Source organism: Triticum dicoccoides, chromosome 5B, assembly GCF_002162155.2.
Source record: "Triticum dicoccoides isolate Atlit2015 ecotype Zavitan chromosome 5B, WEW_v2.0, whole genome shotgun sequence".
Lineage (NCBI taxonomy): Eukaryota > Viridiplantae > Streptophyta > Magnoliopsida > Poales > Poaceae > Triticum > Triticum dicoccoides.
The window spans coordinates 656,306,748-656,331,323 of record NC_041389.1 but is presented as its reverse complement, the minus strand read 5'-3'; the positions used below and the strand labels follow the sequence as shown (position 1 = coordinate 656,331,323).

Sequence of the window (24,576 nt, the reverse complement as noted above, 5' to 3'; positions counted from 1 at the left end):
TGCCAAGTTTTTTGAATCATCATGATAATCTAGTAAAATTAAGAAATGACAACTAGTTAAGTATAGTAAGCAAAAGTAGCACAACAAATATTTCCCAAAAACCTTTTCTTATCACATGGCAATCCTTTTTTTGGAATATGACTTCTAGTTTCTTTATTTAATTTTATCACATGACAAACTTTTTCCTTAAACACGGTAACCTAGTATAATTTAAGCCGACATATTATAATAATAAAGCATCCTAAAAACATACCATGTCAACTTGTTTGCGTGCGAGCTTTTTATAATGTTTGGCCTTGTAGTGCTTTTTTCCTATATCATGACAACTTTGTTTTTGTGACAATTTTATACATATGCAATCTTTGTTATGGTTGCTATCTGTACAGCTTAGCGAAATAGCAGATTATGTGGCAAACAGAACGGTTATTTTGCCATGCACAAACGTTGATTGCCACACACAACGTTGATTTGGTGTTTGATATTGTTTTCCTTGGATGCGTTTTGTCGCTAGTAGCCATGCACGCCCCTGATTTTGTTTCGTGATTGGCCTTTAGGAAGCCGTTGTGCGAATGCGCAAGGAAGAGTAGATCAATGGGGGACGCACCCTTGTTGAAGTTGGCAAGTGAACGTTGGTTGGGCCCCGACCATGCGCTCATGTCCGCGACCATCGAGGGGAATGTCCAGTTTATAGGTAGTAGAGAAGAGATGAAGAAGTAGAGATAGAGACTTTACTGTTCTATCAACTAGACTATCATGCTATTAATTTCACGTATAACAAAGATTACATATTGACATTGTTTAAAAAAAAAGGATTACACATTGACACCACACATAAGTATACACAATGAATATAAAATCTAACATGATATACCCCTTTCGTAAAATTTTATAAGATGTTTTGGATATGATGTTTACTACACGATTATAATGGCACAATATAAAATCTAAACATGATATACTCCCTTCATAAACTTAAGATGTTTTAGATACGGTGTTTATTACACGATTATAACGGCCCAAGAATGAAAATCTGCCGCTGATTTTTGGCACAAACGGCATCACCATCACCATCACCGTCGGATAATCTCTGCTGAATCCCCCGGCTTCGACACGAAACGCAAAACATGTGAAAAAGACCATAAAACCGATGGAACTCGCGGAAAGGAAGCAGAGGCGGCCCCTGCGTGTGAAAAGGGGGCAAACATTAGGGGGAAAAAAAGCGACGACGCCACGCCCCCGTCCGCGGCCACCGCCACCGGCCTCCCCGCCCGCCCATGGCCATTTCCCCCCTCGTCCTCAGCGGGGCCGCCGTCGCCACGCTCGCCGTCCTCGGCCTCGCCGTCTACGCCTGCCGCCGCTGGCGCCGGGGCGCGCCCCCCGCCGCGCTCCCGCCCTCCGCCTCCTCCCAGGTCAGACCCCCACCACCCCTGGAAATCTCCCCTCCCCCCCGTTCCCCTCGATCACGGCGCGGATCTGTCGCGGGGGGCGGCCGGCTTCCCCCGTCGTTTCCGGGCGCGCGGGGAATCTCGATGGCGCGGTTAGTTCGAGGGGGGGCTCTGCTAGGTCGGCGATTTGCTTTTCGAGGGCTCCGGATAGCGGGGCGGTCGCGGCGTTCTTGGTGTCGCGTTGCGTCGAACATTTCGGAAAGATTGGTTGCAGAGGACGAGGGGCCGTGTTGATGCTGCAATAACCTGTTCCCCGCGCTAGACTAGCCCGTGGTGGCTCGGAGGGCATGGTATTTGAGCAACTTCGAGGTTTGATTGGATCATTAGCCTTTGCCATTGGGATTATCCAGCTAACGCGCTGATACATTTATCGGCTCAGCTGCCACAATTGGACGAACGATGATCATCTTGCATCTCTAAACCTACCAGCCGTTGCTCAATGCTTCTCAACGCAATGTATTATTATTGGCCTTTACTTGCCTCAGTAGACCTTTTTTGTTGTTATCATATTCTGTTTATTTCTGTAGACATTTTTGTCACCAGCCACTTCTACCTCAGCAAGCTAAATGCTTTATCGAATTATCTTCGTGTTGATTTGAATGATACATTGCATCTCATATGGTTGGGCATGAGTACAACTAGCTTCTGATCCACTCAAGCACCTTGTACTAGGGCTATGAACCCCCATTACCTTGTGAAGAGCGTAGAATATTATGTTTTTGTTCAATATTACATGCTGTTTATTTACTTGAAAAAAAACGTTGGCTCTTTCTTGTTGATTTGGATGGACACCAATATCAGGGCGAGCCAAAATTGGCGTATTTTGGAGGTTGTTTGGATCCACGTCAATTTTGGCTCAAACCAGGTTCGCCCCTCCTGACTTTCGCCAAACCATGGGCGAAGCGAGGGCGTGGAAATTGCCCGCCAAAGATTTGGCAGTCAAATCCTCAGCACTGTCTCCTCTCTTATCCTGTCTCTTTCCACTTCCTCTTCTCGCCCTCACACCACAAGCCCCAAGCAGAAAACCATCATCAGATCTGCAGGTCCCACCGGCCATAGTGGTCCGGCGTCGACCTGCGCTGCTCCGACGGCCTTCCTTCCCCCACCCTCAATCAAAGGAATCACATTGCATCCAAAGCCCAGCACCCGAATCCTCCCCAACCCTATACAGATTGCCTTTTCCAATGGTGTGATTTGCCTCACTCTTGTCCGTTTAGCTGCAGATGCACTTGTGCGTAACTAGTACTAGATGTGATGCGTGTTTAACAAATCAATGTCTTATGTGTTTGTAGTTCACACAGATCTGATTCCATGGAGTAGCTAATATGAACATGACTGGGCTATTTTATTTTATTTTTTGTAGTAAGCAACATTTTGTGGAATATCTTTTGTCTGGTGCAAACATGTATTCTGTTCTGTCGAGTAGCTGATAATTGATGCTAGCTATTGATATTCCACAACGTTTAGCATGATGTTCCTGAAGACCGAAGTAACTCCATGCAACTTATGGTGTCTTTATACTCTTTAAGATCATGCCTTTTTTGTTTAGTCTGAACTAGAAAATAATTAAGTTGTATCAGTGTTGGTTTACACCTATATGTTGTTTTATTGGCTGGCATGCAAATTCAGAATTATGGACAAACCAAACACAAGCCAATCAAATTTGCCATATATTTGGCAAGCCATTTGGCTTAAAACCAAATGAAAGCCAATGTTTTGCCAAAAAATTGGCAAGTACTATGGGCTGCAAACCAAACAGCCACAACTTATCAATATTTTGGTCATGCCTTTCATTTGTTCATGCCAATAATTTGGTACGGCTGGATGGGGCTGAATCCAAACAGGCCCTATATGCATATATTATCAGAGTGGGTGTAATGGATAGGAAAAAGCAAATATGTTTTTGTTTTCACAGATGGAAGGTGGAGGTTGTAAGTCTGATTGCTGTTTGCTTGTAGGGCGAAGATATCAACAGGCCTCTAATATCAGACAAGTTGGATGACTACTCGGGCCCAAGCAATAACCTTGGTAGCAATAATGCTGGTGAGTCTACAATGTGGACAAATAGGAGTACCACTTCACCAAGGACGCATACTCATCCCACTGAATCTCATCCTATTGAAGGTGCACATATTTACACTCGGGTCTTTCATCATTGTATTATACAGAAGCGGCACATTTGATTTTGTGTGGTGTTTTTTGGAGCACTCAGCTTCTCTACTAACCATCATCATAAATTTGTAAATATATATTTAAATTTGTAGGAGAAGTTCATGTGATTGATGTTACAAATGGTACACCGGAAGAGCTCCATCTGGGAAGTACGCTGAAGCGTACAGCAGAAGCAAGTGTGCGAGCATCTGAGGCAAAGCACACAAGAAGGGCCTCTGGAGAGAATAATAACGGCGGCATTCCTGTGAAGGATATCACAGTTGGTAAAACGTCCTTTCATTAGCTGGATGTCCTAGTGGTCCATATGTTGCAAATATTATACATGCATATGCTCATGATGTATAATCATTTGCTAGGAGTGCAGGAAGCCACCTAGCCTTGGAGGTCATAGCTGGCCCATCTCATGGAATAAACCGCTACCTGCAGTCAGGTAATATGTCCATGCTCCCAATGACTCTTGGAAGGATTCCTCAAAGCGATTTGGTGTTAAAGGATTCTGAGGTGTCAGGAAAGCATGCACGGATTGACTGGAACCCAAATGTAAGTTTCACATACTTTCCCATCTTTTTCACCTTCAGCATGCTACTGTATTCGAACCCTAGATTATTTCGAAAATTGGGATATCTGTGGATGTAATTGCCTGAGTGTTTGCTTCCTTCTGCTGGAACTCTTAGTGCTTCTAATTTTCATTTTGTACTACTTGTTTCTGGAGTTTGCAGCAGCCGTTTCTGTTGTCAGTTATGATGTTATTCTTCTTAGCTTGATGCTGCAGTACATATTTAGGGCATTTCTGTTGGCCGTAAATATGATTTCGTGGGGCATTTTCAGATTGACATTATACAAAGGAATATCATAGATTATAGTGGGTGCCCTTTGGTTCATAAATAACAATATATTCAATTCATATCATTACAATGTATATGTACATGTGAATATAGCTGGCCTTCTTCCATTCCCATTCAGTAAATCATTACTCTTATATTGCAGACACTCAGATGGGAACTTGTGGATATGGGCAGTTTGAATGGAACCTTCTTGAATTCCCGGGCAGTTACCCATCCTGATGTTGGTTCTAGGCGTTGGAGTGCGCCTGCCGAACTTGCTGATGGTGATATTATAACACTTGGGAGTTCATCAAAAGTGTCTGTAAGTCTTGGCTGCTTTTTTTGTTATCATTAGCATGAAAAATCGTTGACTGGCCAAGTGGCCATGGGCCCACAATTGTTAATCATATGGTGGTTCAGGCTTCCAATATTTTGATGTACAAAGAATTCAAACTGTATCCTTCTGCTCACTAGGAATCTCCTGTGCATTTGTGCACATATAAATCAAACTATATCCTGTTCGAAATGGCATGGTATACACATACTCAGATATGTCAGCATGCTCAGTTATATTTCTTGTTACCAATTCAGTTGAAAAAGCTTGCCTATAACATTGAAACCTACAGATGCAAAAAAATAAATAAATAAAAATCTTCATCATATTTGAACTCTATCATTTAAGCATATCATTCATTTATTTATCGGACTATTTAGCTGAATCCATGTTCGTACAGAAAATAATCTTCTAATAATGCTACCTCACTAGGTTCAAATTTCACTACAAAATCAACAAGTGCCAGTAGGAGTTGGTATGGTATCTGATGCAATGATAACCCGCCGAACTGGAAAGAAACTTCCCATGGAGGATGTCAGCTGCTACCAGTATCCTCTTGCTGGTGCTCAACAGGTATGGAAATAATGTCATAAATTTTTGAAAGAGTTGGATTCATTCTGATTCCAATATTTTTACAGTTTGGGCTGTTTGCCATTTTTGATGGCCATGGAGGGGATGGGGCTGCAAAAGCTGCCAGCAGGTAAATTATTTGTGCCTATCCGTTTGATGAAGTCCACATGATTTATTTTTTCCTGTACGAGTTACTTTAACATATGCTTGACTTGGGGTGATACGATGACCTATATGTTGAACTGATGACTGCCTTTGTTGTGTAGGATACTTCCAGAGAATGTTGCGAAAATTCTTTCTCAGAAGGGAACAATAGAAAGAGTTCTCACATGCGGCAATGCTTCTGATGTTCTTAAGTGTGCATTTGACTTGACGGAAGCTGCACTCAATCATCAGTATGAGGTTTTTCTCTTAATCTGGCTTTCTTGCCCGCATTTTAGTATTTTCAATGTTGCTATTAATCATATTGCTTGCTAGTCTATGAATGTGATGCAAAAAATGAAGTCAAGGTTTATCCACACATTTGTTTGGTGTAGTTGGTTGATGAAACTTTCAGGAATCCTAATTGTCTTGTGAGCCTATCTTGCCAATCTGATTATGCTATCTAGTTTTCCATCTTTTAACCTTCCTTTGATGTTCATATTGGTTCTCTATATCTACCAAAAAAGCAACTTTGGGTCCGGAAGTCCTTGGTGAGCCCCGTAAGTAGTAAAGCAGTAGCAGAAATACACTTTGGTTCAGAAAGTCTTGGACCCTGGGTAAAGATTTACCAATTTCATGAGTTTCAAATATCTGACTAAAACACTTTGGTTGGCAATGTCTAGGCTCTAAATGGGCTTTTTAATTAGTGGACATACATACAAGGCATAGAAATACGCTTTACGATTTCTTGAATTACCCCTTATTTAGGGAATCTGATGCAATGAACTTTCATGGCTCATGTCTGTCTATGTTTTACAGGGTTGTACAGCAACTGCCCTTCTTATTTGGTTTGATCAGAACAAAGATTGCTTTGCCCAGTGCGCTAATCTAGGTGACTCGGCATGTATTATGAAGTAATAACATCTATTCATCTCTAAAAAATATTTCAGCATTTTCCTTGAGTAGTAAATCAGTATTCGCGTGTTATGTGGGAAACTTGCATTTCCCTACCCTTTATAATTCAAAATCAACTAATGCCTCCATTCTATTTTAAGGAATTGATAGCATAAACATACATGGGCGGGCCATGCTTTTGTCTTTATTTCTCAAGCTCTGTATCACAATAATCATATGTATACCTCTCTGTCAGTGTCGACGGGAAACCAATTGCGATGACAGAGGATCATCGAGTAGTCAGTACAACAGAACGAGCGAGGATAGCGAAATTAGGGAATCCCCTGAAAGATGGCGAAAGCCGTATATGTGGTATGTTACCTTTACTTGTATTGTGATGCTGACTTGAGCGACAATGATCTCAAATTACCTATCTTTATTTCTGCAGGACTGAATCTTTGCAGGATGCTTGGAGACAAGTTTCTCAAAGAGCAAGATCCAAGGTTCAGTAAAGAACCATATGTGAGCCCAGTAGTTCAGATCTCGAAATCGTGCTCAGCTTTTGCGCTTATCGCTAGGTAACACAAATTCCCATATCTGCTAATGCTCATTATCACTGATGCGATGTGTCCATTGCCTCACATGCTTTGTGCCGCTGCAGCGATGGCCTATGGGATGTCATTACCGCGAAAAAGGCAGCACAGCTTGTCCTCGATGTAAGATATCAATCGGCATTTGTTCATTTTAGTCTCAATTTTTTTTTTTGTGTGTGTGGTCATGTGATGCTAGTTTTACTGTGCCCTGCGTTTGCAGTATAAGGAGAGGAACATGGGCCAAGAAATCTCAGCGGACGGAGTAGCAGACCATGTGCTTAGTGAAGCCAGGAATCTGCGGACGAAGGACAACACATCGGTGATATTCTTAGACTTCGACGCCATGAGGATGGGTCGCTGAACTGCCAATCGATTCATTCAGTCTAGAGAGAAACCGCCCCGCTCGGCTGCTTCAGCCCCATTGTTTTGTTCTTTTTCCCTTAGATTGTTTTTACTGGTGGTATGGCTCCTATCCAGCACTTGAGAGAGTCTGCGCCTTGCTCCAGAGGCCAACATACAACCAACCAACAGTTTTTCTTGTCTGCAACCAAATTACCCGGGGAGCTGTTTTGTGCGGCTGTGCCTGTAAAAAATTGTGAGGCGATGTGTTAGGGGAATGATGTTGAACTTTACATCCTGGGATCATATATACATATGCTTTGGACGAAGGCTCCCCTGATACTGATAATAGTCATATACAGTAGAATCTTTTGTGTTTGGCATGTAGAGATTGATGTGCGCACAAATCCATCATCTTGCTCAGCAACAGATTCCTCTGTTTCTGTGGAAGCGGCATTATTAAGTGTGATTTGGTGATGTTATCCTAGAATGCATTAAGGTGAAATAATAATTATTACTTCCTCCGTACCGGTGCATTGGACACATTATGAAAACCAAATCATCCCAAAATGCTTAGGTGTGTGGCACCTCGTTACTTATTTCTTGCCCACGAACAAAGAAATCGACCAATAAAAGATTTAGAACGTGTATGCTTTGATTCACAGCACGGCGATGCACAATCTAGGATGACCGATGCACTGGTACGGACGAAGTACTTATCACCACGGATACATATAGGGCGTGTTTGGTTGCCGTGTGCTAAAGTACTATGTTGCATACCCTACTTCACTCAGCCTGGCTCCGAAAAAACAGTCTTATGACATCTGTGAGTTGTTTGGTTGCCTGTATGGACTTCCTGCATTAGGGGATCAACTTTGGCATGTTGTTTGGTTACCTGCATTGTCTCGGCACATGCAACTACACGTTGTTTGGTTGCCCGCATGGGGTATGATTAAGAGCTAGCACTTGCACTTAGCACACAGGATTAAGAGCTAGTAGAGGAAGGGGGAGAAGAAATGCAGTGTGTGTCGGACCATGGCGACTGCGGTGGATAGTGGCTGTGGCGCCGTGTCCGACATGACGAACATGGAGTCGTGGACGAGCGACCCCGTCGGCGACACCGTCGGCAAACTAGTTGTAGTGCTCGCGCAAAGACAGTGGATAGAGGAGTAGAATGCAGTGCTCGCCCCATGGTACCGTCAGTGCAGTGGACGAGAGAGGAGGCCGAGATGATCGACGCCGGGAACGACTCCAGTGCAGTAGGGCGAGAGAGAGGAGGACAAGATGATCGACCCCGTCGGCAGCGCGGCGAACTGCAGTGTGCACGAAGGCAGAGGACACAAGAAAGCAGTGTGCGCGCCATTGCGGCGTCAGTGCAATAGGATGACGACAGAGAGTAGGCTGAGATGAGCGACGCCGGAAACGACTCTAGTGTAGTAGGACATGGGCAAGGAGATCAAGGGGAAGAGTTTCGGCGTCGAGAGGAACGAATAGGAGAGCTCTGAGTAAAGGACAGAGGAGCTCGACATGACGGCGTCAGTGAAGTAGACTGTTGTTCAAAGAGAGATGCAACTACGATTGTTGAAACCAAAAACATACAACACGAATGTTGTGAGGGACTGCGAGATTAGGCTGATGGTCAAAGAAAAATTCAAATGATCGATTGTGCGCGACGAATCTGACAAAATTCGTCCAAAATAGTTTCAAACGGGAACACAAGATTAAAAACTTACGGCCGACGAAACTACGAACCGATCGCCTGAATGGAAGCGTAGCATCGAAGTGCATCTTTTTCGTGTAGAGCTTACCTCGAATCGAAGAGATCAGAGAGAGGAGATTAAATAGAAGCTTAATGGAGGTTGAAAAAGACCTTGAGTAATCACCTAGCATCTCTCCCGTCTCCACTCGTGCAAGGGCCGCTCGCTAGCGCTTGCCTCAGCCTGGCTCGCGAGAAACTGTCGATTCGAGCTTTTCCAGCAAGCCACCCTCTGGACTGCTTTAACAAGCGTGCGATGCAGACCCAACAGTGAAAAGGGCAACCAAACATGCATCTTCCTTTTTGCGCGGGCTCCATGCGGGCAACCAAACCCGCCCATACGCAATGTTAAAATCGACGCTAGAATTTTCTTATCTTTTGATAAGATCAGGTTTCCAGCATGCTTTTTTTTCTTGTACGTCGTGAATGGTTTTGCATTTCTGTAAGAGCAAAGAATATGTATAAAGTAGAAGAGTCAGAGGCGGGGCCTGGTTGAAGTAGTAGGTGATGCGATGCGTGGAAACGAGGGGAGACCCCGAGGAATGCAATGCATGTGACCTTGAGCTGATGGGCTTAAAATACGGGAATAATGAGCGTGGAGTTGACCAAGTGTGGCAAGTCGACCACCGCAGCTGCCGATTCTCTTGCGCCTCTTCTTTGCATGTAGCACTAGCTGCCGCGGTTCACACTTGTTGATGGACATGGAAGAGTGAACTTGTACTCGTGTAGCCCAACTGCAGCTGCGGCAACCAGTGAGTGAACCACTCCGGTCAGTCATCCATGAACCCAGCTCAGCTTGACAAATGACAAGTGAAATGAAAGCAAATGCACGGCACCGGTACAAGCAGTGAGCTTGACCGGCCGGCGGCGGCATCCACATCGACCAGACGATCGCCGATGTATCGCGCAGAAAGCGAGGTCCCCTTGGTGCCTAGCGGGCCGGACGAGCCATCAAGCTGTTCAACCTTGGTAGGCCGACGAGCGCAGGCAGCGTCGCCGTCGACCCGTCTGGTCCATATGTGAAACCAAGAACTGGAGAAGAAGAAGGTGACGGATCAGCTGGAAGCTAGCACATGCACGTCTGCTCTCGGCTCTCCTCTCACGGTCTCATGGTGGTACTACGTACGACTCCTAACAAGTCTCCGCATGGCCAACCGGTACTTGTCATCAACAGCCTAACATCGCCGTCACGAGTCGACCAAGTGTGGAAACGAAGCAAGGAAGCAGGGAAGGAAGCTGCTCCGATCCATCCAGATCCTCGTTTGCACCTCTCGGGCGCGCCATGCATCCCGTTCCTTCGTCATCGATCGACCGACCGACCGTCACCAAGTGAAACCCGTGATCCGTTAACATGTGCCGCTACCTTTTTTTTAACAACCAAAGAGGTGCAAAGTCTTTTCATACCGCCACACATGAAAGTAAATGCTATTAGAACTGTTCACTGTTATAAGTTGTTCTTTTTTCCCGAATTGAACATTTTTCAGCGTGTTTGTTCAGTCATTTCAGTCCATATGTAGGTTATGCATATGCAGTATTAAAATATGCAAAACCCCTTATAATGCATGAAAATTTTCAATCACACGTCACGTACATATAAGCTTTGCCTCTTCGATGCACTTCTCTAACTTGGTATTACACCGTACCTATATTACTGCTAATAACTCGAGCAGCAGCCCTAATTAACCTGGACAACTCGACCCATCACAAGATTAGATAAATTATTGTTGTACTCGACTCGACTCGACTCCTGAGTTGAACGCTCTCCGACCATAAAAAACATCCATACATCCATCCAAACCTGCTCGCAGAATATACTACTATCTGACGACGTGTTTCTCACACGGGCACCGTCCTGGCGTCCGGCGCCTCCTCCTCGTTCTCGCGGGAGAGCTCCTCGAGCGAGAGGCCGTTGGACTCGGGCGCGCAGAAGGTGAAGCCCATGCCGAGGAAGTTGCAGGCGGCGAGGATGAAGAGCGAGTTCCTCACCCCGATGCCGGCCTTGTACCCGTGGTCCACCTTGGCCGGGTCCTGGTTCTGCGCCAGGTACAGGAACCCGAACGACCCCACGATGGCGCCCAGCTTCCCGGCCGCCGCCGAGATGCCGTGGCACGTCGACCGGAGCCTCGCCGGGAAGATCTCGGCAGGAACGATGAAGGTGGTGGAGTTGGGCCCGAAGTTGGCGAAGAAGAAGGTGAGCCCGTACAGCACCACGAACCCGATGTGGTTCCCCGGCGTCGTCCAGTGGTGGTACGGGAAGGCGAGCCCCAGCATGAACACCGCCATGAAGAAGAAGCCGCCCAGCTGGATCCAGAACCGCCCGATCCGGTCGATCAGCGCCACCGTGAACCAGTAGCCCGGCACCGTGCCGCAGAGCGCGATGAGCGTCTGCGCGCGCGCGATGCGATGCACCTCCTCGAGGGCGCTCATCGTCTTGGCCTTGGGGATCCAGTTGATCGCCGTGAAAATGTCCTTCTGGAACAGGTTCTGCGAGTAGAAGGCGATGTCCAGCAGGAACCAGCAGGTGGCCGTGCCGAGGAGGTGGAGCCCGTGCCGGCGCAGGAACTCGCCCGAGAAGAGCCCGAACGAGTTGCGGTCGTCGGCGGCTCCGGCGCCGCCGTCGTTGGCCTTGGGGTCCTCTTCCTCGGCGCCGATGTCCACCTGGAGCACCTTGGACATGTCGGCCGCGGCCTGCTTGGCGTTCTTGGCGACGAGCGCCGTGTAGCGCGCCGTCTCGGGCATCTTCATCCGCCAGTAGTAGGTCATGAGGGCCGGGACGGCGCCGAACATGAGGATGAAGCGCCACACGAAGTCGGCCTGCGGCGGCGTGGAGGCGAGGGGGGCGTCCTGGTAGGCGGGCGTGTGGAAGGCGGCGCGGAACGCGGCGGAGACGATGAGCGTGACGACGCCGCCGGTGAGGATGCCGAAGCCCTGCATGGCGAAGACGGCGGCGATGAACGCGCCCCTCGTCTTCTTGTTGGCGTACTCGGACATGATGGTGGCGGAGAGCGGGTAGTCGCCGCCGATGCCGAAGCCGAGCCAGAAGCGGAAGAAGCAGAGCGTGGCCATGACGGAACCGGGGGTGGAGCCGAAGGAGAGGCCGGAGGCGATGGAGCAGAGCACCATGCACATGAGCGTCATGCCGTAGACGCGCTTGCGGCCCATGCGGTCGCCGAGCCAGCCGAAGAAGAGCTGGCCGGAGAGCGTGCCGCAGAAGGCGACGCCGTTGACGGCGGCGGCGACGTTGGGCGGGAGCGAGCCGGGCGCGTCGGCGCCCTCGCGGTAGTAGTAGATGCGGCCGAGCAGCTTGGTGACGAGGGAGATGCAGAAGAGGTCGTAGGCGTCGGTGAAGAAGCCCATGCCGGCGATGACGATGGCCGTGAAGTGGTACCACTGCGTCTTGGCCGCGTCCAGCGCCGTCAGCACCTCCAGCTGCTCGCGCGCCATCGCCGCGAGGCCTCCTTGACTGATCTCTCGCCGGGGATCGCCGCCGGGGATCTCTTGTTCCTGTCAAGAGAAGATTGGAGATTTTAGGGTGGGGTGGGAGGAGGATGGAGGGCGTCGGGTGGGATGAGAGATGAGATAAATACTGCGGCTCCTGCTGCTTCCCCGGGACTCTTGGGCTTGGTTGTTGACTGCTGTGAACGCTGGGATCAAAAGGTATTTTGGTGGGATCGTTGGGAATAAACCTTGGCTGTTACGATTTTACTGGCGAGTCGAAGCGGCTGACAGTTGTTTTTGTTCTACGCTCCGGGGGAATATTCGCCCGGCATGTTATCTTATTCCAATTTTGTTGGCGAGAAAATCATATCTGCAATTTTTGCTTTTCTAATAATAATAAAAAGAAAAGAGAAATCCGTTATTTTTCAGGCGAGATGAGATATTCGTGCGTACGGTTGTGATTGTTGAGGTAGGGTTGGAAAAGAGGAAACCAATGAAGGCTCTTGTCACGATCAAGGAGTCAGGCAGGCGTGAAGAAATTTGGGGCAAGTTATAAGGTGACGTGACGGGGCACTGTTCGACACTCGCATCGCATGCATGGGGGAGTGTGGACTTTTCAAAGGAAAAAAAATATATAGAACTAGTTGCGCACACACAAGTGTAAATATATTGCCTTGCCTGGGCTACTTTTGAAAAGAAAAGAAAAGAAAAGAAAAGAGAATGGAGTGCGACGTGGCTACGGAGCGATCGAGCTCCGTGATGGATCGATGGCTCATCTGATCTGAAGAAGACAAGAAAACAGAGCCAGTCAGTGAGTCAGTTCGCTGCAGGTGCAGGTGGGGTTGGGTTGATTTGATCCGCCTGCCTTTTGAGTTGAGTTTCAGTTCCGGAGGAAAGGATACTGCCTCCACTCACCACAACTTGCTAGTCAGAAAGAAAGACGAAATTTGGAAGATTCTCTTGGCTTTTCTCGACTTCGGGGCACCACCGGAGCTACTCCTAGCTACCAACAACTGATGATGTGCTGCAGCAGTTTAAGAGCCGGAGCCGGAATCATGCATGTGCAAGTCCAGTGATCACAAAAGAATCTGCTGCTACTACTACTACCAAACTGAAAACCGATCACCAATTGAGAAGGGAAATAAATAGTATTGTTAATACAAGTCCGGCCAGCGAGCGAGCGGGCGAGGAAGCAGGACTCACCGACGAAGCAGCTAGGCAGACAGATAGCTAGCTAGGGGGCTGGCTCCTGCAGCTTCATCAACGGCCAGTCAAGCCAGGGAGAAATGCATGGGCAAGAAAAGCTAGAGTGTAGAGGAAGGAGATTGTTGGAGGAGGCCGCCGGCGGGGAGGCCCTATTTATGGAGGCCGCGCACAGTGTGGATTGCACACGGCAGGGATCGGCGGGGGGAATATCCGCTCCACCTCACTCCCAGCCAGCCTCGCCCGTCAACCACGACGACGACGACGGCTCCACGAATTTTCCGGCCCGGACAGGCAATTAACTCGGTCGATTGAGTCAACTCCTGCGGTCGGTCGACGCACACCGTGTGCCCCTCTTGTACTGGTGCCCGATCTGTCTCTCTCTCTGCAGCCTCCAACGGCTTGGCCAAATGTTTAAAACTGTGTCACGTTCAGTGCATGACCACCGTCCGTCCGCCCTTCACACCTTCTGGACTTGCTACAACTAATTTTTAGACAATATATATAGGGAAAAAAACAAGGCCAATTCCAACGCTAGACAACATTTTTCTTTTTTTTTTAGAACTCGGTAGATGACAAATCGTCCGATCGTGTCCGTTTAGAGCAAAACTTGGCCCAATGGGGGTGTATCCAAACAAAAAAATTGTCTGCAGGTGTCCCTTTTTTGTCTGGCACGACTTCAAATCTGGAACAAATTTAAACCACAGATGGATTTGTGAGGACATAAACGGATACTCTCGCTGGTTGCTTTTGTCCGCTGCGTCAGCTGGCCGGACCAGAAATCTGTGACCCCCTCTGCCTCCCCGCTGCTGGGGAGCTCCGGCTGCTGCTGCTCCCGTGTGCGAGCCCGGTAGCTTCTTTCTTTTTTTCGTCCATTTGGTCCTGCACGTTGAGTGCAGATGCGCCGCCCGACCATCCGCACCCCGGAAGCTGTCCATTTCGTGACCCGTTTGGGGTCTAGCGTTGAAGTTGGCCTAATGTTTTGGAGTATCTTGTGATACGGGAGCATAGGAGCTCCCATGAAACGGACTTTTGGGCCCTTGGATATCAGATCCAACGACATATGAGGAGCTGATGTAGCTGTTGTACTTGTGCGTATTTTTCAGATTCTACAAGGGCTTCTTTTCAAAAGAAAATGCATCATTTCACAGTAGCTCTTGGATCTGAGATCCAACAGCTGAGCTCGCACGGGAGCACCAGATATTTTCTTAATGTCTTGTCCTTCATATGTTGCCGTTCTATGAATTTTCTGATTGAACCGATCGAAGCCGCCTTGTGAGTTGTGACCAATGATCAACACAAACAACACGTACGCAATCCAGTTCCAGTCAGTCAAGGAGACCCGTCCTTATCTACACTTGGCTCTCAAGTTGACCACTACAAATTAACTAGCTATCTAAACACGGCAAATCCTTGTATTTACCGTGTTTTATTATTCAGTAATGTTAAAAATTTAAAGTTAGATTTTTAATCATGGCAAATCGAGCGTTTTTATGATAATTATTGTTATTGTGGTGACGACAAATACGTTTAGCAAGCATGACAAAAAACTGAACACGGCGAGGATTTGTCATGCTTGCTAAACACATTCAACGAACGTCTGATTTTTAGGCATGGCAAACTGAATGTTTTTCATGCCAAATTGTGTTTGCGTAGGATGTCAGGTTTGGTTGCTAAGCTTGACAAATCCGCCTCGGTTAATTTTTCCCTCAGAAATTGTTGTATTTGTCAACTAAATTTGTCATCCCCGAACCAGCATAAATTGCCATTAAAAATGTTCAATTTGCTATCCTTAAAAACCGGACATTAGATTCTTAGCATTTCATTTGCGCGTGAGTCAGTCAAGCACACGCCGTGTCCATGTCTTTCCCGCGACCTATTAGGCTCTATCCGAAATTCCCTGGCAGTTCACTCTCGTTGAATTTTCTTTTCCTGCAACTGCAATAACTATGCCATATCATACCGAATGGCTATATGTGGATTACAGGTTTTCCATACCTTTAGTTTATGTAGGAATATTTTTTCCGCAAAAAGCACTTGGACATATTTACTGAAAAATATAGAGATTATGTTGAATTTTATGGGGAACGAAATGACCGTCTTCTTCCTCTCGAACGCGCTAATAGGGATATCAACATCAACGCGGCGTGCCGACATCTTCCCACGACAAATGAGGCGGAATTTTTGGGAGTTTGTGAGCTTCCTTTGAGTCCCACTCTTGTGTTTTGTAGGAGTACTGTATTACTATAGTTTTAGTTTCTGTAAGAATATTAACATCAACGTCAAACACTGTCTTGTGCTCATTCGCTGGGAATTGATGGGGGAGATATTTATGATATTGTGGAGCAAAGGAAGCAATAAGAAGCGGCTCGGATCACACGTCAATGTGGTCTCGATGGATACCCCGATGATTAACATAGTATTATTAACATAAAGTAGCGTTGGAGTAGGGGTGTCAGTGTACTCAACACATGCTGAGTATGGACATCTGTCTGTGGTATGTATATTCAATCAGCCAAGTTAGTCGACCGTTTCACTTTAAAATACTCGTATGTTACGTCATTAGGTGTACCAAACACATACAAAGTAAGGTTAAAATTATGTCATCTGATACCAATCACGTCATTGGTTTCTGATACCTAGTTTGTATTCTTGCATTATCAAATTAACCGGTACGCCCCTCTAGGAAAAGATAGGTGGCAGGTGGAGAAGAAAGCCCTTGGTAGTAATATCAAATGTAGCCATCGTTCTGCAATTTTATTAGGCTGGTTGTAATGGGGAGTATCATATACTAGTATCATGCATATGATACTAGTGTATGATACTACCTTCCCAATGCATAGTATCATATATTAGTATGATGTAGTACCCTATTTATTGTCATGCATGACACAAAGTAGCATAGCATTTAATATGATACGGTATCATGATATGATACTACACTCTTTCTTTCTTCATTTAATGCTACGACACCTCATCAAAATTCTCTAGTTGGCATGCATGATACTAGCTATGATACTACCATTACGACCAACCTCGTACATGTTGTCCGTAGAACTGGCAATAATTTGTGGGCCTGAATTATTGGCCTGTCATAGCTCTGAAAATACTAGCATCTCGATGTGTAAAACATGAAGATAACAAGTCTTCCGTTCACCTAAGACTGGTCATAGTGGGAGTAACTTAGCTAGTAACATAGCGCTATTCGAGAAAATTCTGCTTATGTGGCAAGTAATTAATGAGAGGTGGTAACATAATATGTTACTGTAACATAGCACTTTCCAAGACAAGATGAGTCTATGAGCTAGTAAATGAAGCCATCTGTGATACTACTATTATGTTACTTTGCATTATGAAGGTAATTACTTAGACTAGTGCATATGCATGACACTAGTCTAAGTTACTCCTCACTATGACCAGCCTCACGACGTACTCCCTCCTTCTCGGTTTACAGAGCATGCACATAGTTCTAGGTCATTCATTTGACTAACTAAATATAAGTTATATGTCACAAAAATATATTATTGGATTCTTAAGTGGATGTAGTTCCTAAATTTATATTTTTCATCACATATAATACATATATATAGCTAATTAAATTCTTAACCTAGAACGACTTACATGCCCTGTAAATCGAGACGGAGGAAGTACTACATGTAAGAAAACAGTCGACATGGATGGATGTGGCGTGTTGACCATTGAAGGAGGAACTTTCTTGGTACTACAAGAATAACACGTCGACGTCGAAGAAAATTAGATGATTGATTAGCCAGGAGATGTGCCAAGACCTTGCTCGCCGGTCCTGCCTTGCGGCTCAGAAGGTCATCACGAACGCGCGTCATTTATTTCCGGCGGTCCAAGGAGACTCTCCGGTCTGACGTTCCTCTCGTTGGCCCCCCTCTAGCTGCATCTAGCGACATGCGTGCAGTTGCTGGGAGACTCAAGCTTCAAAGTCAGCCGCCGCCGTGCGCAGGGGCAAGCGACGAAAGGAAATCGACGAGTTCTCAAGCTGTCGATCGGACGAAAAAGTCCGGGACGTGATGGTGCCAAGCGGATGGTGCTTTTCTATTTTTTTGACAGTGCTTGGCATTTTCTCTTCCTTTCAGCTGTTGAGGTTTGGTTGGGCTTAGGAGTTTGCGTAAAGAAAAGGAGACGTTGACAATGCGTCTGCCGTAGTTTTACGAAATCCTAGATCCCCGGGAGCTCCTATAGGGCGCCTTCAGCGCCGCTGAACACAATTGGCGCCCACTGCAGCGCCCTCGTGGGCCGGCCCAGTATCACGAAAAGCCAACGTAAAAAACACTAAAAATGTTGGTACGGCCAGCAGCGAGGATTCGAACTCGCGCCGACGGCGTGACGCACGCGCAGAATAACCAGTCGAACTACTACCTTCGGCATGTAAACTTTACCGTGACTTTACCCTGAAAGTATTAATACATAACAGAAGCCGCGTTGTTCCAAAAAAAAAGCTGACATACAAAAAAAAGAAGTTTCACCAATTTGTTTTAAAAAAAGATTCATGTATTTAAAAATGTTCACTTATTTCAGGAAAAGGTTCACGGATTTGAAAGCTCATGAAATTTTAAAAAGGTCAGTAAGGAAAGTTCAGTGTACATCAAAAAATGTTCAATGGGTATTTAAATAGTTTTTCAGCGCATATCACAAAATTGTTCAACATGTAATTAAAAATTGTTCAGATTATATTACAAAAATTTTCAATGTATAAAATTTGTTCATCTTATATAAAAAAAGTATAATATGTTTTAAATTATTTCAATGTATATCACAAAAATGTTCACTGTGTAGTTAAAAATTGTTCATCGTACACCGAAATAAAATGTTTAGTGTATATTTGAAAATCGATCGTCGTATATAAATTTTTGTTCATCTTCTCAAAAATTGTTCACGTTTTAAAAAGTTCATGGAATTTTAATTTTTTCATTGAATTTTAAAAATAGTTCATCGATTTGATAAAAGTTCATTCAATTTTAGATATTTCACGACTTTTTAAAAATTCGCATTTTAAAGAAAATATAAAAAGGAAAGTGAGAAAAGAAAAAGAAAAAAACGCCCAGAAATCAGCGAGCAGTGAAATCTGGTTTGGTGGGCTCTCGCGGCCTACCTAAATAAAAGAATGAAAATAAGTACATGGAAACAAACGGTACAGTGGTCTGTTGGTTTGTTTGCTGGTGTTTCGACCGAGAGGTCGTGAGTTCGAGCCTTCACGTTCGGAATATTATTTTTGCTGCAGTTTTTTAACAGAAAGAAAAAGAATGAAATGGGCCGGCCCAGCGCGGCGCGGGGTATGCGCCCGTTTGCGGCAACAGAAGAAACGGGCGCTTAAGGCGCCCATTAGGAAATGCCCCCCCCCCTCCTCCCTGATTTTCAGCGGGCCCATGCTCCCTCTTCTGCAATCCGGATCGCCCACGTCTGCTATTCCGTAAATCCCGTAATAGGCCCATCCGTGCGTCTAGCATTATTGACTATATTTTTCTGTACGACTTTAGGTATTACTCCGTCCTAAAATAAGTGTCTTAAATTTAGTATAACTTTATCGTCAAGGTGACACACATGGTTGTCACTAGTTATGCTGCCGTAGACGCCCACTGCTAAGAGCATCACCAACAGTTCCCTAGAAAATTCTAACTAAATACTTTTTACGAGGTGTCCATATAATTTCGGGGAGGGTGACAGGTAAGCTGTTTTTGCAGTTTTCGTAAAAATCTTGCCTGAAAATGTTATTCAGGGGCTATAGCCACATGTCTTCTGAAAACTCATGAGTGTTTCAGTTTTTTTAACATTTAAGTTTAAATTTTATAAATAGAAAACATGGGATCATGTGAGGGCTGGTATCAATAGATACCCCCTCCCCCTCGAACTCTCACTCCAAAAGAAGACACAATTTGACGGGAAATTGCCGAAATTCATGTTTCGATCATATTTTTTTTTCTTTTGTGTACAATATATACTTGCAATAGTTATAATATCATAGAAATCCAATTGAGACAGTCAAACCTCGCCTCCTTTGTGAGTCCGAGCGAGTATGATCGATGAGTGCCCTTCTTGATCAATAATTAGTGGAAAAAAATACGCACGCAGTCAATTCAAGGACATCAGTGGTGTCCTTATCTCCCCTTTGGCTTTCAAGTTGAACGCTATTTATTTTTTGCGGGTGAACACTTGTATTACTCAATCACAACATCCTTACAATCATCAAAAGCTAAACACAAAGCAACTTCACGGCTAGATCCTAACCAAGTCATAGTTCTGCCCTTATCTATAGCAAACTTAGCTAAACTATCACTAACATTATTCTGAGTATGATTAACATGAGTAATACAAGAATCACGAAGAGACAAGAGATGCCTAATTTTCTTAATGAGAGAAGCGTAGATTGATCTATCCTCTTCCCGGCCTTGGATCAACTTGACAGCAACTATAGAATCCATCTCAATTATGATAGGTAAGTCACTTCTTTGTAGGGCGAAAGAGATACCTTCCATGCACGCACATAATTCAGCTTCGAGAGACTCACAACATGAAAATAGCACCCTACATGATGAGAATATGATTTTGCCCTTGACATCTCTTAGAACCATACCCGCACCAGCAGTACCATCCACAACAAATGAACCATCAGTATTTAATTTAACCCAACCACTAACAGGGGGACACCACTTAGGTTGTACCCCTACTATAGGCCAAACTACCTGAGCACTGGGTCCAATGTGAGTAGGATCACTTAGCCATGCTTCATAATTGAAAAAACGGGCGCCATCCAATCCTCAATCCCCCTTTCGAGATTCGGGGATAATGAATCAATTGAACATGCTTCAAAGATTTGTTCCACTTTTGGAAGACCTTGCGTTATGTCACTATATCTCGATTTTTCATATATAAACGCAACTAACCTATCTCCCTTGTAGAGGATTTCTCCATAATGACCATTAACATTTGCTCCTGTAGTGGCCAGATAAGGTTTAACTGCTCTTATAACAAAGGAATTCATATTTACAATGAAACTTTGACCGGTTTTTTTATGTGCGATTTAACTAGCTAGCTACTAGCACGGTAGCATGGTCCTTGTATTTACCGTGTTTAATTGATTATATGCCCGTCGGTCAAGCACGCATCGTGTCGACGTCTTCCTGCGACAAATGAGTCTCTATCTGAATTTTGGAATTCCCTCAAATCCCTTAGTAGTTCACTCTTGTAGAACTTTTCTAATCCTGCAATAACTACGCCATATCATATCGAATGTCTATGTATGGATTATTGGCTTTCCATAGCTTTAGTTTTTGTAGGGTTTACTTTGTACCAAAACCACATTCGAATCTGTTCTCTACAAAATAGAGAAATTACATTGAAGTCTCTAGAGATTGACCATCTCCTTCCTCTCAGACGGGCCAACAAGGATATCGACATCAACGCGGCATGTCGACGTCTTCCCGCGACAAATGAGCCCGGATTTTGGGAATTTCTAAACTTCCTTAGAATTTTGCTCTTGTTCAATTTTTTTCATGCAATAATTGTGACACGTCTAATGGAATGTCTACATACGGATTACTGTTTCTGTATAGCTTAGTATCTGTAGGAATATTAACTTCAACGTCACATGACACACACTCTGTACTCATTCGCTGCAACTAACGGGAGATCTTTTTGATATCGCGGAGCAGAGGAAGCAAGATGAAGCGGCTCGAAGCAGTCACGACGGAGACCCGCACGAGGCCACAGTAAGTTTTACGTTCTATAAGTTTTTGGATGCTTAATTCGTACTAGTAGTCTTACGGTCTTACCACAGATTAAGATAAAGCAACGTTGGAGTGTATTATGGGAGTCAAGTGTACTGAGCACATGCCAGTATGCATGGACATCTGTCTGGTATCCGTATATTCAAGTAGCCAAGGTAGTCGATCGTTTCACTTTAAAATCCCATCTACTTACGTCGTTAGGTGTACTAAACACATGCAAGTACGGTATAAACTATGTCATCTGATACCAATCACGTCATCTATCGACACACTGGCCCTTGCTATCCTAGTTTGTTTTCTTGCATTATCAAATTATCAAGCGCGGCGGGTGCGGAATATAACCTTGATACTCGAGCTGCCAATAATCTGTGCGCACTAATTTTTGGCATGTATAAGAATACCGGTATCTGGAAACTTGAAGATACCACTTGAGTATATAACAGACTAAGAGCATCTTCAGCCACACACCTCTAATTCGATTCTTCAAACGCCCGCGGACGCGTCCGGTCAGTGATCAGATGTGTCCGTTTTGAGCCCTTATTTATCCATCCGTGCAGTCACAATTCTCATTTTCTTCCTCATATGTCCGGTCACTTGCACGTGATTGGTGGAGATGAAGAGAGAGAAAGAAAAAAATGACTAAAGAAAGAGAAAAAGTGGTCTGGGGTAGGGCCGCGTCCTATGTGGCGCATTGACCGGAACCCGCCCGGGCGTGTCCGCAAGCCTCATATCCTCCCCATATTTGAGATGGATACAAGGGTTCGCAGACCCTGTAGCCCGGACATATAGGAAAGATATGAGGAATTCGGTTGGGTTACTTTTGTTCTTCTCTCTCCTGTCCTATCACTGATCTGGCGCGTTCGCGGGCATGTGAGAGATGGTTCGAGAGATCCGGCTGTAGATGCTCTAACAGGCCTTGAGTTCACCTAACTGACACCCGAAAACAGTCGATACGGATGGATGTGGTGTGTTCAACATTTTTGTTCACAAATGACTTGTCGACTTCAAGTTCAAAGGAAATTAGAGATGCGTACGTACATGGTTGATTAGCCAGGACCCAGGAGATGTGCCAAGACCCTTGTTTCTGGTCTTGCCTTGCGGCTCATCTGCTAGTCATCACGCGTCACCTCCTGTGTCCATGTGGTCCGAGAAGACCCTCCGGTCTGATGTTTCTGTCGTTGGCCCCTCGCTACATCTAGCGACATGCATGCAGTTGCTTGGCAGCCAGCCTAGCTCCGATAGGAGACTCTCAAGTCTCAAAGTCTTTTTTTTTGCAGGTCAAGTCTCAAAGTCAGCTGCCGCCGTAGCTCTGCCGGGGCAAGCGACGAAAGGAAATCGACAATCTATTAAGCTGTCGATCGGCCGGAAAAATCCGAGACGTGATACCAAGTGGCATCAGCAAGCTGCGGCCTCGGAGGATATTCGCGCCAAAAGGCCTCTCGGGATTTTATTTTGATTTGGGATCAGCCTGAGCTGGCTGCTGCGTTGCATGGCCTTTTTTTCTCTTCCTTCCATTGTTGACGTTCGTTTCAGTTGAGGAGTTTGCGAAAAATGATAGGCACCGTTGATTTCTCCCGCCTCCCTTCTTTTTCCCTCACCTTTCCTATCAAGGCGTTTTCAGGTGACAAGGCTTTTTTATTTCCCGAGGGTTACGGTGACAACTGACAAGCTCGCACATGCAAAAGAAGAAAACGTCGACGGTGCACCCACCTAGGGCTGTACGAAAAACTCGAGGCTCGTGAGCAGTTCAAGATCGACTCATATTTTGACTCGACTCGAGATCGACCCGAAAAGAAATAAGCTGAGTATGAACACTTTATTTAGCTCGATGCAGAAATGAGTTAATCTTGAGCTAACATTAGCTCGCTCGATTTTAGGTCGATAGCTCGATGTCATATGATTATATTAAATAATCTTGATGTATATTTAAAGGAAATAGGATAATTTATTGCCATATATGTTGTGTCCAATTTTTGTCAGTTTTACCTAGTAGGAAACATGGAGACCTATTAAGCATGAGAATTCAGCCTCAATATGGTGCGTGGCCAGTCATGTGTCAAATATCCTATTATTCTCAGCCAGAGTTTAAGAGCAGATGCACCCGCAAAAGAAAAATTTAAGAGAAGATGCTCTTTCATTTTTTATCTTTCTAGTTCATTGATCCCTATCTATCAAGTTCTAGTCTTTAGTTGAGAGAGAAGAAGTCAAATTTTATAGTGGTTTTCTATGTTGTGTTGTTGGATATAATGTTTGAAAAATTGCCTATTCATAAATTCATCTTATTATTTAGCTTGAAACTAGCTCGAGATCGATACGAGTTGAACACAAGCCACTTTCTACGGCTCGATCTTGAGCTTCACTCAGTTTGAGCTCACTCGAATTTTAGTATAAACTGAGTTGAGCCTAATCCAACTCGCTTGAACTCGACTCGTTTGCAACCCTACACCCACCGGAATAAAATCTCTGTCTCAAATTAGTTGTCTTAATTTATTTAGGTACGGACGTATTTAATACTATGACATATCTAACACTAAAACGTGTCTAATATGAATGTATTAAATAAGACTATTCTATCCATTCCATAATGTAGTGGGCCTGTACTTTCCGAGATATAATTTTTGCTCCGGCTACAATCAGTCTTGTCATATGTCAGGAAGCACGGGCACATTATGGAATGAAGAGAGTATTATAATTTCGTTACAACTTCACGTACGACACATGGTTCCAATGTCGTCGGCACGGCACGAGGATGTTTGCTGCCGCAGCCGCCTATACATCCCGAGCTAGGCACTAGGTACGTGATACAAATGTGTGCTTGGTTTGCTTGCATTGCCCGACCAGCCGCGCCGCAAATTAAGGCCAAAGTTGATGTGGATTATTCTTCATTTTCCTGTCATGTTTACGTTCGTGGTTTCACTAGTCAACTTGATGGCTCCGTTTGCGGTGTCATTGGATGAGACACGACACCCCGCTGCAGCACACCACAGCACATGCACCTCGAAAATCCTTTTCACTTCCTCCATTGTTGACGTTTGTTCTCTTATACGAAAAAGAGTTTTTCCTCACTTTCTATTTCAAAGCAACCAACCCGATACAAGGATCGCTGGGCGAAC

At 45.1% G+C, this 24,576-nt stretch overlaps 2 protein-coding genes across 2 annotated transcripts; one reads left to right on the top strand and one right to left on the bottom strand.

The window, feature by feature from the left end:
* The first annotated feature begins 1,240 nt into the window (after positions 1 to 1,240).
* Positions 1,241 to 7,701, top strand: LOC119312384 (protein phosphatase 2C 70-like). Its single transcript, XM_037588118.1, has 13 exons — positions 1,241 to 1,409; positions 3,404 to 3,569; positions 3,710 to 3,880; positions 3,982 to 4,157; positions 4,605 to 4,763; positions 5,208 to 5,348; positions 5,414 to 5,475; positions 5,612 to 5,747; positions 6,306 to 6,400; positions 6,637 to 6,752; positions 6,829 to 6,958; positions 7,042 to 7,096; positions 7,194 to 7,701. Exons 1-13 carry the CDS (start codon positions 1,275 to 1,277, stop codon positions 7,332 to 7,334), a joined length of 1,683 nt encoding a protein of 560 aa, XP_037444015.1. The 5' UTR covers positions 1,241 to 1,274; the 3' UTR covers positions 7,335 to 7,701.
* Positions 7,702 to 10,816: 3,115 nt separating this feature from the next.
* LOC119312386 (inorganic phosphate transporter 1-6-like) lies at positions 10,817 to 13,953 on the bottom strand. Its single transcript, XM_037588119.1, has 2 exons — positions 13,710 to 13,953; positions 10,817 to 12,572 (listed from the first exon to the last, which is right to left on the bottom strand). The coding sequence occupies exon 2, from the start codon at positions 12,510 to 12,512 to the stop codon at positions 10,905 to 10,907; it is 1,608 nt and encodes a 535-aa protein (XP_037444016.1). The 5' UTR covers positions 12,513 to 12,572; positions 13,710 to 13,953; the 3' UTR covers positions 10,817 to 10,904.
* Between the last annotated feature and the right edge of the window lie 10,623 nt (positions 13,954 to 24,576).